This window comes from Hydra vulgaris, chromosome 04, assembly GCF_038396675.1.
Source record: "Hydra vulgaris chromosome 04, alternate assembly HydraT2T_AEP".
Lineage (NCBI taxonomy): Eukaryota > Metazoa > Cnidaria > Hydrozoa > Anthoathecata > Hydridae > Hydra > Hydra vulgaris.
The window spans coordinates 42,105,446-42,121,356 of NC_088923.1; the positions used below are offsets into that span (position 1 = coordinate 42,105,446).

Sequence of the window (15,911 nt, forward strand, 5' to 3'; positions counted from 1 at the left end):
TACAAAGCGAGCGCTCTTACCACTACACCACTACTGCATAACTCTAGATATAAATATAAAATCAAAATTTAAAGACATTCCAGAGAAATATTAACAGACAAATAGAATTGTTACAAACCAAAAAAAATTATAATACAAATTATAATACCGTAAATAGCAAAAAAATAAAAATAAATGTTATGTGGATGATATTATTGCTATTTTTAGAGTTTAAAGCTCAGGAATTTTTTACACATCTTTATAAACAACATAAAAACTTAAAATTTATGATGGAAAAAGAACACGATAATCTAAGTGCATTTTCAGATGTTCTTATCAATAAGTCTGTTTCGCTTTCCACAATAGTTTATCACAAAAAAAACATATACTGGTCTTTTACAAAAATTTTCCAGTTTTGTTCCCTATTGTTAAAAAATTAGTCTTATACGTTGTTTGATTGATAGAATCTATAAAATCAACAACACATGGCTAGGATTTGATAAGGACATGAAAAATCTAATGTTATAAAAAATAACCAATATCCACCTAAAATAATTGACACTGAAATTAAATTATTTGTTGATAAAAAGTTAAATCCATCCATGATAAACAGTATTGATAACCATAATATAAGATATTATAAGCTTCCATTTATTGGATTTTACTCAAATTTTACTTAATCTAAAGTTAATAAAATCAATAAAAAATATTGTAAAGATGTAATAATTTAATTTTCACTACCAACAAATTATAAAACAGTTTATGTATAAAAGATCCACTTCCTAAGCTGCTCAAATCCAATGTTGTTTACAAATTTAATTGTGCTAGATGTAATGCCAGTTATATTAGAGAAACCTCCAGACACTTAACAACAAGGATTCATGAGCATTTTACAAGTGACAAACAATCTAATGTTTATAGATTTCATCTGTTAATTGTGAAAATCTAAGTAACTATAATTGTTTTAAAATTTTGGATACTGCTTCTTACAAAAACAAATTGAAAATTAAAGAAGCACTCCATATTAAATAGGAAAACCCATCTTTAAATAAACAAACTGTTCATTATAATATAAATTTTTTTATCTAGTCTTTTTTGTTTTTGTTTTTTTAATTTACTTATAATTTTATTTTTATTTTTTTTCTACTTACTGTATTATAATCTGTATTATAATTTTTATTGGTTTGTAACAATTCTATTTGTCTGTTAATATTTCACTGTAATGTCTTCAAATTTTGATTTTAAATTTATATCCAGAGTTTTAAATTGTAATTTTATCTTTTAAAAATGTATTATGTTAACTACGAAACATGTCAATATAATAAAATATCATGTTTTTCTTTAAAATATGTTCTCATATATTGCTATTGGGTTGCTCTAAAAATTATTATATATTTTAAATGGTAATTCCTTATTTATAGTAGTATATAATTTTTGATTTTCCAAACTTTTGAACTTCAGAAATATAAAAAACTTTTTAATTACCGGTTAAATGTTAAATAGATTTAAAATATAAATTTAATTTTATAATATTCAATTTATTCATAATAATTTAGGTAAATGTAAAGTATAAAAAGCTCTGAGCTCAAAAAAAAGAACCCTCTTTCACATACAGTTAATTAAGTTTTTGCATTTAGATTTTATATTTATGTATTGGGTTCATTTTATGTGTATTGATATCTGTTTTTAGAATTGAAAACAATGACAGTGTCATCTTTTGATGGAAGTGGCTATTGGGTAGGTCACATTGAAACTGAGAGGTAATTTATAGTTAAAATGTCTTTACATTTTCAATATTTAATAACTTTATTAGGGAGAAAAAATGATGCTGTTATTGTGTTGTCTCCTGAGTGCCAAATAAATTCGTAGTAAAAAACTTCAAATAGTTTTGTCTGTTTAACTTATAGAAATCAAACAAAAGGTCAGTAATAATTAATGTACATCAATCAGTTGAAATAAAGAAGATTGTTTAATATTATGAAGTTGAAATAACATAATTTTGTAATTTTATATTGGTAAAAGCTTATTGCAAAGTTCACCAACCTATTTGCTCTTTGTGAGACTAAATTAAGTTTTTCTGTTTCATCTTTGGATCTCAGTGTTCCTGGGAATTATTAATTGATTTGTAAAATAATGAATAATAGTCACCTGTTTGACCTTGGCATATACTTATGTATTAATTCACTTATTTAACATGAAATTAAATAAGTGAATGCCAAGAAACTTTTTACATGAGCAACTCTTTTGAGAACAAATGTAATTGATGAAAAAAATCACTTGGTGTCAAGGTCTAATTTTTCCCTGTTTTTAAAAAATTGGTTCAATCTAATCTTGTTACCTCCCCCAAAAAAGGCAGGGCTATTTGTAATCAATTTTTAAATACATTTAATAGGGTTTTTGACAAATGTGCCCCCTATAAAACTTTGTCTAAAAATCAAATCAAACTTAAATCTAAACCTTGGATCTCTAAAGGCTTACTTAGATCTATTTCTGTTAAAAACAAACTCCATAAAAACTTTGTAAGACGTAAGAACATTTATACAAAAAATGAACTTTTCACAAAATTTAAATTCTATAGAAGTAAAATTAGTACTACAACTTATTTTAATAACAACATGAACAACATAAAAAAATACATGGAAAGGTATAAAAGATATCATAAATATTAAAGCATCATTACATTAAACACCTAGTCAGCTAAATCTGAATGAAAGTATCATCACAGACCATACCACTGTTTCAAATATATTTAATAACTATTTTTTTTCTATTTGAGAAAACTACTCAATGAAATCATGCCATCAAAATGTATTTACAGTGACTTTCTTAATTTGCCTAATACTAATTCTTTCTTTATTGATCCTGTGAGGGAAGATGAGGTATCTAATCTTATTAATAATGCTCTTAAAAGTGATAAAAGTTATGGACCTAATAGTATTCGTACATTTTTTCTTCAACCTACCTCTCACATAATCTCCAAACCTCTAAGCTTTATGATAAATAATTCTTTTAAAAGTGGCAAATTCCTTGAAGTTTTTAAAGTAGCTAAAGTCATTCCAATTTATAAAAAAAGCTCCTTACTAGACTTATATAACTATCAACTTATTTCCCTTCTTTCCAACCTAAGCAAAGTTTTTGAGAAGGCTATTCATAACAGGCTATTTGAGTTTCTAGAAAAATTTAAATGCCTGCACCAACATCAATATGGATTTCAAAACAAACATTCTTCAACGCACTTATTAAAATTACTGAGAAGATTAGAAGAGCTCTAGATAATAGGCAATTTGCATGTGGGATGTTTATAAACCACTTTTTTTCTTTTTATTAATAATTTAAATAATTCTTTTAAATTTGCAACTGCTTATCATTTTGCTTATGATACTAATATGCTACTGGTTGGCAAATCACTTAAAAAAATCAACAAATATATTAATCATGATCTTGGAAATCTTGTTCAGTGGCTTTGTTCTAATAATCTTTCTCTCAATTCTAATAAAGCAGAGCTGATTATCTTTAAATCCAATCTGGTACCAATTAATAAGCTTTAAATTTAAGACTAAGCGGGCAAAAAATTTATCCTTTAGACTCTATTAAATATCTTGGGATCAAAATTGATTCTAATCTTTCTTTTCAAGACCATCTAAATGGCTTAGCAATGAAACTCAGCAGATCTAATGAAATGCTAGCCAAAGTTTACCATTGTGGTAATCTAGAAACTCTGCTAAATTTATATCATGCTATTTTTGGTCCCATCTAATATATATATATGTCAAGTATGGGGACAATCCCATAAACAAATCTTTTTAAGGTTGTCCAATCTCCAAAGTAAATACAAGTAAAAGTTCATCTTTTGCTTTATATATATATATATATATATATATATATATATATATATATATATATATATATATATATATATATATATATAAAAAGAAGCGAAACTTTATAAAAATTTCAAAAATAACAAAATTTTACACGAATTATTATTCTAAGTTTTATTGCATAAAAATTATTATTTTTTAACAAAAAATTAAAAAAAACCTTTTTTTCATGTTTTTGTCAAAAAAAATTTTTAAGGTATTTTAACAAAAAAATGATAACTATTTTTGAAATTTTTATAAAGTTTCGCTTCTTTTGAGACCCAACATGACTTACTTTTAAAAAACTTTTTTTTCTTCTGTTTAGGGTCTTGTTGCAAGTTTCAGACTTGAGGTGGCCCCCCTAAATCTCATTCAATTTTGAAAAAATTTAACAGGGTGTCTTTTGAGAACCAATAGAAAGTTTTAAGAATAGGGACAGATCAATTTTTGAATGTATGGGGCGTTGGATGCACCCTTATATATATATATATATATATATATATATATATATATATATATATATATATATATATATGTATGCATATATACATATATATATATATATATATATATATATATATATATATATATATATATATATATATATATATATATATATATATATATATATATATATATATATATATATATATATATATATATATATATATATAATATATATATATATATATATATATATATATATATATATATATATATATATATATATATATATATATATATATATATATATATATATATATATAACCCTCGGAATTAGGGTCAGCATTTAGCAATGCCAACCTAACTGCCAACCTGAAAGTGTTTGAGGTCATCAAAAAATTGCCGACCTCCTTTCTATGTTTTATGGTCACACCTTTGTACAAGGTGGGTCAAAAGTCACTGACCCTTTTTATTTTTTAATATCTTTTTTATTTCTTAATATTTTTTATTTTCTTAATATTTTTTATTTTTTTTAGATCCTGGAAATTAATTATGGAAAAATTCAGTACCGTTCAACATACACAAATTGTAAAATTTTACTATCAAAATCAAAGCTCAATAAATCAAACCCAAAGAGCTTATCAAAGGCATTTCAATGTGAGAGATGCTCCTTGAAGAAATGCAATTAAGAGCATGGTTAAAAGATTTGAAGATCAAGGAGCTGTAAGTGATCTGCCATGTTCTGGAAGACCTAAAGCTGTTTGTACTGATGAAAACAAAGAAAGGATATGTAAAAATCTTGAAGAAAATCCAACAACTTCCACCCGAAGACAATCATTGGAACTTGGAATTTCTTGAACATCTTTAAGAAGGGTTATGAAAAGTCTAAATTTTTATCCATACAAAGTGCAACTCATCCAAGAATTGAAGCCACAGGACTTTCAGCCTAGACTACAGTATGCTGTTCGATTACGAGAAATTGCTGAAAATGAACCAAATTTTTTAGATAAACTAATCATGTCTGATGAAGCCCACTTCCACCTAAATGGGTTCGTCAATAAACAAAACTGTCGCATTTGGGCAACAGAAAACCCAAGAGCTGTGCATCAAAGAGAACTTCACACTGTAAAGTGCACTGTATTGTGCGCAATAACTTCAAATGAAATTATTGGGCCATATTTTTTTGAAGATGATGATGGAATTGCTGTGACTGTGACAAGAGAGAGGTACAGAGCGATGCTTCAAAATTTCTTATGGCCAGCAATTGAAAATCGAGTTGGAATGTGGTTCCAGCAGGATGGAGCAACAGCTCATTCTGCAAGAAAAAGCATGCAATTATTCCGGCAACGTTTTAATGGAAGAATTATTTCTTGATTTGGTGATGTCAATTGGCCATCTCATTCTTGGCCATCTTTTTCTTGTGGGGATATCTAAAGGAAAAGGTTTATGCCAACAAGCCGCAATCTTTAATAGATCTAAAGGAAAACATCACTTGAGAAATAAGAGAAATAAGCCCAGAAACTTTGGAAAAGGTTATGGCAGAGGTAATCGAAAGAGTTGCAATTTGTGAAGCAGAAAATGGAAGGCATATGCAGGATGTTATTTTTCATACTTAACGATAAAGTTTCTAAAGCTTACTAAAATTAAATTTGTGATAAGAAAAAAATTAAATTTGTGATAGAAAATCAATTTCCATCGCCTTAACGTTATGATACTAAAATTTCATGCATATAACTGTTAAAATAAAAAAGTTATTTAAAATTGAAATGGTTCAGTGACTTTTGGCCCACCCTGTATCAAATAATTATTGCCAACCTGATACCGACCTCAAAAAGATTAAAGTCGGCAAATTGTTGCCAACCTCATTTTTCCTAATTCCGAGGGTTATATATATATATATATATATATATATATATATATATATATATATATATTATATATATATATATATATATATATATATATATATATATATGTATATAAATATATATATATATATATATGTGTATATATATATATATATAGTTCTATAGTTTGTTGCATTTGGGAAGAGCGGAAGGAAAAAAATGATTCTTACGCCAACACATACATCACTTTTAATTACTTTTAACTTTCGTCCAACATTTGCGTGTTGTCAGAAAGTTAAAACCATTAATTTAATTAGAAATTAATCGTTTTTTAAAAAAACCACAAAGACGCAAATTTAATTGACCAGAATGTTTTTAAAAACATTCTGAATGTTTTTTAAAAACATTCTGAATGTTTTTTAAAAACATTCTGAATGTTTTTAACAATATAATCAATGTTTTTATTTATATGTTTAACAATATAAACAATGTTTTTATTTTTATTTTTTTTGATAAAATGTTTTATTTTAATTTTTTTTACTGTAAATCATGCGCGGAGTATTGCTACATCGGCTATCTTATAGCCTGACTCGCTAGGGAGTGCTGCTACATCGACTGACAAATAGCCTGACTCACAAGGGAGTGCTGCTATGTCGACTGACAAATAGCCTGACTCGCAACGGAGTGCTGCTACACCTACTATCTTTTAGCCTGACCCGCAACGGAGTGTTGCTACATCGACTGAGGGTTTGGTTGGGGCAGGCAGTCTATCAATTAATAAAAAAAAAAATTCTGGTCTTGCATTTTAATTTTTACTTTTTGTCAACAAAATATGGAAAAAACTTTCTGACAACATAGAAGAGTTCTATATATATATATATATATATATATATATATATATATATATATATATATATATATATATATATATATATATATATATATATATATATATATATATATATATATATATATATATATATATATATATATATATATATATATATATACATATATATATATATATATATATATATATATATATATATATATATATATATATATATATATATATATATATGAAAAGCCTATTTTCAAAACGCGGTAAGCGCCAATTTCGAAAAAACTGCGTTAAGTGGATAATTTTGAAGAGAAAGTTAGATATTTTTAAGTCATGTTTGTAACTAATTAATTAGGTTTAAATTTTTTTTTTAAATTAGGCTCTAAAAATTATTTATTTTCAAAACGCTGTATAATTTTTTTAGTTTATTTTCAATGTGCTGTATATTTTTTTGACCAATCCGTGCTTATATAAAGTTAACTCCACGCAAGCGCAATAGTCATATTTAAATAATAATAATAAAGATGGCTGATTTGGATGGTTTAGATGAAAGTGTTATGTCAACGTTAAAATCACGAAAAAAAAAAAAACAATGCTCTGCAAGAGAGAAAAATAAGTTATTTAGACATTCAAGCGGAGGAAAAATTCCTACTATATCATGTAATCATGTTTCAGGTTACTGCAAAGTGAGTTTTTTTAATTTAATGATCTTCGTATGTTGAAATTATAATTTAGTTATGAGTTTAAAGTTTTATTATACACAATGTAAGATTACTTGGTATAATTTGTGTTTATGGCAAAATAATTATTTATTGATTGACTTATTTCAGGCTTGAGATATAACAAAGGATAATTTGCTAAAACATCATACAGAATTCTATAGTATTGCAAATAAAGTATCACAAGATGCTACTATACTGTCAATGCTTAATATAATCAGTGTTAAAAGAGTCAGAGTGAAATATAATAATCGAATAAAGTTAAGAAATATGAGTATTGAGTACTTTTTATGCTGCGAGGGAATTAAAATACGAGTTTGCCAAGCTTCATTTTGTTCAGGATTGTGTAAGTATAAAATTACTTTACTTTTAATTCAGAAATATAATGTATATTTTGTTAAAAAAAAATTAATGAGTAAAAGTTAATATTTTATTAATTTATTCCAGCCATAAAACCTGATAGAGTTTTAAGAATTGCAAGACACTGATATGAACATGGAACAACCAGACCTGAAAATAGAGGAGGAGACAGGAAGAAAATAGCTTTTTCTTATAAGAAAGAAGTTATTAAAAACCATATTCAGTCTTTTAATTGCAGAGCAAGTCATTATGGAAGAAAAGGTGCTCCAGGACGTAAATATTTGCCCTCTGATTTAAATGTAAAGCGGATGTACGAACTTTTTTTTGGATAAAAACAATGCTTATACTGTAGCTACTGTAGGCTACCATTATTATTATGGGGTATTTATGAATCATTTCAATTTACCTTTTGGATACCCTGCAACAGATACATGCTCTACATGTCAAACATATAAGTTGGCTATGAAAAACCAAAATATTACTGATAACCAAAAAAAATTTAAAACTGCTCTTTTCATTCTTCATCGAAGGAAAGCTAGAAAATTTTATAGTCTTCTCAATGATATTCATCCCAATGAGATCACTATCTGTTTTGACATGTTGGAGAACCTTGTACTACCAAAATTATCAATCGGAGAAGCCTACTATTCTAGACAGCTTTATTTTTATGTCCTTGGTGTTGTTATTCATAAAGGTGATAAGTCTCAGTCTGTTAACGATATATATTTTTTTACTTGGATGGAGTGTGAAAATAGGAAAGATTCGAATATGATCTGTTCAGCTATAGAACATCTACTTAAAAATGTTTAAAAAAATAAATGTTTCAACGCCTCGTCACTTCGATTGTTTTCTGATGCATGCTATGGCCAGAATAAAAACATAAATATGACATATATGCTTCTAGGTCTAAGAAAACAATATTTTAATAAACTGCAGATTACACATACTTTTCCAGAACGAGGTCACTCATATCTGCCAGCTGATCGCGTGTTTGGTCGAGTTCAGCTAGATATTAAAAAAAGAGACCAAGTTTTTGAGCCTAATGAATACTTAAACATACTTAGCCGGCATGGAAAAGTTATGGTTTACGGGCAGAATTGGTCAGCACATGACTTCAAATCAGATTCAAAAAGTCATGAGCAAAAAAACATTTAAAATCAGTGAAGCAAAAAAACTTCTTATAAATTCAGACAAGCTCGAAGTAGTTGCATTTAGTTACCATTCTGAGCCAAAATCGCACAGTATCCTTAAAAAACGGAAGAAATGGGAGACATTTCGACCGCAACGTTTGGAATTAAATAACTGTGAAAGACGATGTTTTTCTTCTTCTCAGTCTTGTAGGAGCAGAAGGCAGAATACTTAGTATGTACAAAACACTACTCTGTAATGCCACTGAAGATAATGCTAGCCTTAGTGAAGAAGATAGTTCATAATTTGATTTAAATGTTTTTTAGCTGTGAATTTTGTAAACATGTTTAATTTAAGATACAAATATTTAAAAAAATTTCCAGCATAACATGATTTTTTTTTTTTTTTTTTTATTAACGTTATTGAATACAAGACAAAATACTCATTAACACCTTATATATTTTTATAGTTGCACTTGTGAGTTGTTTAAAAAAAGTTGCTGATTTATATTAAAGGAGAACAAAATTTTAAGGTAGATCTTAGAATGCATAATAAAATAATATTATGTTTCATTAATAGATATATTTTATTAATGAAATGGATATAAAGCGTTTTGTTAATAAATAATACTTGGATATACAGCGTTTTGAAACAAAACAAAAATAACCACTGAAAATATACATCGATTTCATACCGCTCGATTTCAGTAGACATTATAGTCTTATTAATAAAGTACATGTTTAACTAAATCAATAATAACTTATTCCAAAATACTTAATTTCTTTATGCAGGAGAAAAGTTCGATTTACTCAAAACCCAAAAAATGGATTTACAGCGTTTTGAAAATGAGCTCTTCATATATAATATATATATATATATATATATATATATATATATATATATATATATATATATATATATATATATATATATATATATATATATATATATATATATATATATATGTATATATATATATATAATTTAGGTAAGGATTATTAAAAAAATAATCGCGAAAGTGTGAAAAGCAATTGCAAAACGCTTAATTTGAGCCTTGTATACATAAACTTACATAATATAGGTGTCATTATATAGTTACTGAGTTAGCTGTAATTTGATATATGTATGTTAGTGTTCTGTCTAAACTTCTGCCACTGTGTTGACTCATCCGTAAGCTGCTATTTGTATGTTTGTGCTCATTCTGGCACAATGTTCATTAGTCCATAAGTTCCTATATGCATGTATGTATTTTGCTTAAATCTATGATGTTGTGTGAGCTCAGTTACCAACTAGTGACTTCAACTATAAAACTTACGCTCATCTTAATTTTTAACTCACTATTAAATGTAATGTTTTTAGTAAAGCATTTCCAAAATGTCTTGTTCAATTTTAAAGTAATGCTTTCAGAGAGTAACTTCTTTCAACTACTCCAGGTCAGATTCCAGATCATCATGATCACCCTGCTACTGGTATTATGTAACCCAGTGCTAGCTACCCTCATACTTTGCTGCTTTGTAAGGTTTGTTTTTTCAGGCAAAGGATAGAAAAAATAAACACCAACTTTTTTAGACAATGGCTATAAAAAATTCCCTTGCTTTTGGGCTCTTGGTTGAGTAAAGGTTAGAAATGGTGTCTCATTAAAAATACTCATTTTAGGCAGATGTTAGCTGTATCCAGCTAAAAATCCTCTGCCCTGTGGCTATTGATTGAGTAAAGGCTGGAAATGGTGTCTAGATAAAAAATACTCATCTTGGGCAGATATTAACTGCATCCAGCTAAAACTCCTCTGCCTTTGGGGGTTTAGTTGAGTAAAGGCTAGAGATGGTGTCTCAATAAAAATCCTTATCTTAGGCAGATGTTACCTGGATCTTGCTATTGTCTTGTAGAAGGCCTACTCGACAAATTCTTTAGGAGTAAACCTTGCACCCCTTTATCAACTATTAGGCTGACAAAGATGTAAATTTGTGTTACGTTTTTTTCTGCATAGGATGATGAATGCAAATTTGTGTTATGTTTTTTTCTGCATAGGATGACGAATGCAACTTTATGATTCTACTCATAGAATTTTGATTGAACTTTTTCTGTGATTTGATTCTGTGAACTGAGGGTACAGCTCTAAAACTCAGTTTAATGATTCTGAGGGTGGCTGGTAGTAGGTTTTCCCCAACTCTGTAGTGGCTCTCAGAGAGGCTGATTTCATCAAGAGCTGTAAAATATCAGAGTATTAACAATGCCATAATGTGCATAAATGGTGTCCCTGTCACGACTTTAATTTAATTAGAGACAGTTGCATAGCTTATTGCTTGGGATTTTGTGCTCTATCTATGAACAAGTCAAGTTTTTTTTGAACTAAAACCATGTCTAAAGTAACAAAAAATAATAAAAATAAAAAACCATTACCACCCTCTAACTGCTATATACCTTAATATACCTTTATATAATAATATACCTTTCAAAAATATTTGTGATCTTTAAAGTAACTTTCTATCAGTTGAATCTTATCTCAAGCCTTCCCAGGAAACGTGTGTGGTTTTTTGTCTTGCTTGTCCATGTATATGTTTTTTATCTAGACAACTTGGTCACCGCTGTTTGCAAGTTTTATTATATTAGGCATTTATTTATTTTGTAGAAAAAAACTAAGTTTCAAAAACAATGAAAGCAAAACTAACAAAATGGGAAATTAAAATAAATTTAAATAAAAAAAAATAATTTTAAAACTGATAATTTAACACATTTTTTACACTGCCTTAATTGTTTCATATTACCTTTCTATTCCTGTAGGTTTTTTATCCAATCTTTTAGCGCTTTGTAATTTTGGATACCTATTGCTTTTTAACATTTGGCTCTGCACCAAGTTCAACTCACCCCCTCCCTTTTGATCCAATATGTTATTCGTAAAATATACTTAAACAATTAATAATAAATTCTTGTTGGATTTTTGTTCTTTTATACTGGTCCAACACTTATATAGTGTTTAGCTAACTGTTACTCTAATATAATCTTTTCTCCTTCTTCTCTGAGGCTCCTATGGCTGTATGTGTTCCACCAAGGTAGCCGGTTTTTAAGTCCGGTTGCGAATGATATTTTGCGAATAATCTTTTGAAATACAAAATTTAATAACAATAACCCTAAAAATTTTTTGTATTTCTTAATCTTTTACTCAATTAACTTTACCTCACTTACCATCCTTGAGTCTTGTCTCTGACGCTAGCCTGTGTTCAGTTTCTCTTTGTTCTCCTTTTAGATAATGCAATGATCTCTATAAATCTTTCTTCTTTTACTTCTTCTTTGGACTCACCCTTTCCATGTACTACTTGCTACTACCCTAATGCTGACTAGGATTCTTTTTGTAATTTTCTTTGTCCTTGGGCTGATGATAAATATGGCTCCTATGCAGCCTCATGGATCTAGGCACATATGGAAGGTTTTTTTCCTTCTTGTTGGTTTCAAGTCAAACCTTGTTTTCCTACATGGTTTTCACCTTTTTGCACAGTTGCTTTATTTAATTGTATTCATGTTTTCATCTTCTTCAAAAGAATAACTGTTTTAAAAACAAACATCTATTTATTATTGCAAGAAACCAATGTAAAAAGGTGCTGCTTGATGCTAAGCTCCATTATTTCCTGTTTACCAAATCTTGTTTTTCAGAAGTTAGGCTCAAGTAACTTTTGAAAATATCCTACAGTGTCATTAACAAATTTAAGTCTAACACATTCTATTTCTAATTCATAATACTAATCTTTTGACCTCAACCAAGAATAAGCTTGAACTATTTGGAGAGGACTTTTCTTCTAATTCGGCTCTTAAATGTTATGGTCATACTTTTACTGTCATTCTAGTTAAACAGATTAATCCATCCTTAGACATTCAAAGCACTCCAGCATTTATTACTAAGTTCATATCTCAATTAAACTTTTCTATGGCATGTGGTCCAGACAACATTTCTGTCATAATCCAGAATTCTCTTCAATTCTCTTAAAACTATATAACAAGTGCTTGACAATCTTATTTTCCTGCCTGGTGGAAATTTGCATCTGTGGTTTTAATTTTTAATAACTCTTGAGAACATTTTGATCCCTCCAACTATCGTTCGATCAGTCTTCTCTCCATTATTAGCAAGGTCTTTGAGTCTTTGATCTACAAATTTTCAAACATCCCATAATGAGTCAAATAACTTACTGTATGACAACCAATATGGGTTTCAATCTTCTTTTTCTATGGCTGACTTGTTGATTGCTGACTGTAAGATTCTATTGTGGACTAAAGTCAGCAAGGGCTATTGCTCTTGACATATCTAAAGTTTTTGATAATGTTTGGCATGCTGATTTTCTCCATAAGTTAGCTGCATTAGATGTCTGAAAAGTTTTTGAGATAATCAATTCATTTTTTTCTAACAGCTTTATTAAAGTCATCCTCAAACATTTTTCTTCATTTCCACTAATTAATGGGATACCAAAAGGTTCTATCCTTGGTCCTGTTTGTTTTTTCTTATCTACATCTATGATCTTCCTGACAACTTTGCATATAAGTGGCACTATTTGCTAATGACTCGACTTTATTCTCATGTCTTGACAAAAAGTTTACTCTTTTCGATTAATTAGAACAGGCAGCCAATCTTGAATTTGATCTCACTTTCATAACAGATTGAGGCTCGCAGTGGCTTGTAAATTTTAACTCTAAAAAAAACTCAGTATTTACTGCAAATCACTATTTTAATACTGTCCACATTTCTATATTAATGTATGGTAACCCTCTTAATGAGTCTTCTTCCTTACCTTTTTTTGGATTATCATTCACTTTTGAGCTTTCATGGAAACCGTATATACAGTTGATCGAAATGTTAGCATCTGCTACTAATTCAATCTCCACTTCTACAATTTATGTTTCTATACATTTATCCTTGTAAGTAATGCTGTTGTCATATTTAGGCTGGTTTTTCTAATGATGCTCTTTCTCTTGTAATCAATTGTAAGTATAGTTGGACCAGGTTTATCTCCCAAGCTCAGGCCTCTCTCCCATTATCATAAAGTTGCATCTATACCTGACACTGTTTTCTTGCTTTTTAACTCCATTCTTTGTTTTCTAGTAACTCTTAACTTAATAGTGGATGCGTGGGAGTGAATCAGAATAAATATATATATAAATTACATTTTTTGGTTTCCCGATCTAATATTTATGATAAATTTTTTCATAAAATATTGTTGGCTAAAAACTTAATATTGATAGGAGCTTTTTTTGTTTATAGTTGTTGGTATTTTATATGTTGCTTTTATTAAAACCTATATATTACTTAGTCAAACATATGGTAGTTAATACATATGGGATTAAAGTCTGGATATAAAATTGATTTTTAAAAGCTTTGAATTATTGCAAAGTGTTATACTTTATTTATAGAATAAGAATTGTTTTGTTTATTTTACTTTTAAAATTTTCAATTTTACAATTAAAAATGAAAAGACTAAATGTTTGTTCTTAAGTAAAATAATTTAAAAGCATCTTTTTTTTATTTAAAAAATATTTACTTGTAACTACTTGCAATTATAGAGCATCATTACATAACAGTTTTGCACTATCATTCCGTAGTACTAATGATGGTCTTTTATTTTGGTACGGGCGTCTTCAGGATGATTATGGAGATATGATTTCAGTGGGGTTGTATAATGGTACTATTAATGTCAGGTACAACAAAATTGATTCTTAATAAACAGAAGTAGTTTAAACAAACAAACAACAAACTTAACCAAAAAAGTTGATGTTTCTATTACTATCTAACAATTAATTTTCTGTATAAAAGGTTTTGAATTCTAATCTTTCTGCTTCATATTAGTTATACTATTTATTAAACTATTGTTTGTTATCAGGTTTGTTGCTTTTAGGTACATGATAGATGGTAAGGAAGTTTCTTCTTCAACTGAGCAGCAGTTTAATGATGGGACTTATCATAGGATACATATTTTGAGGTTTTGTTTAAGTTATAAGTTCTTATTTTACACATTAGAAAATAACAGTTATATTATAAATATATAAAGCCCTTGGAATTAGTATCAGCATTTGGCAATGCCGACCTAACTGTTAACCTAAAAGTGTTTGAGGTCAGCAAAAAATTACCAACCTCATTTCTGTGTTATGGTAATATCTGTATCAATTTTTTTTTGTCAACCTGATGCCAATTTCTAAAAGATTGAGGTCTCCAAATTATTGCCGACCTCATTTTTCCTAATTCTGAGCTTTGTGTATACACACACACACACATATATATATATATATATATATATATATATATATATATATATATATATATATATATATATATATATATATATATATATACATATATAAATATATATATATATATTTATATATGTATGTATATATATATATCTATATATATATATAAATATATATATTTATATATATATACAAATATATATATAAATATATATATATTTATATGTATATATATATATGTATATATATATATATATATATATTTATGTATATATATATATATGTATATATATATATATTTATAAATATAAATATATATATAAATACATATTTATATACATATATATAAATATATATATAAATATATATATATATATATATATATATATATATATATATATATATATATATATATATATATATATATATATATATATATATATATACAGTATTGGAAAAACATTTGCAACCAACATCGAACAATGCTAAAAAGTGTTCCTAATTT

General features: G+C 27.4%; 1 protein-coding gene across 4 annotated transcripts in view; it reads left to right on the top strand.

The window, feature by feature from the left end:
• LOC101236662 (protein eyes shut homolog) overlaps positions 1-15,911 on the top strand; it is a 54,400-nt gene that overhangs the window by 25,534 nt on the left and 12,955 nt on the right. For all 4 annotated transcript variants that reach the window (XM_065796386.1, XM_065796385.1, XM_065796383.1 and 1 more), the window contains 3 exons: positions 1,670-1,739; positions 14,723-14,857; positions 15,055-15,138. In XM_065796386.1, the coding sequence (XP_065652458.1) occupies positions 1,670-1,739; positions 14,723-14,857; positions 15,055-15,138 (289 nt within the window). The remainder of the gene's footprint in view (positions 1-1,669; positions 1,740-14,722; positions 14,858-15,054; positions 15,139-15,911) is intronic.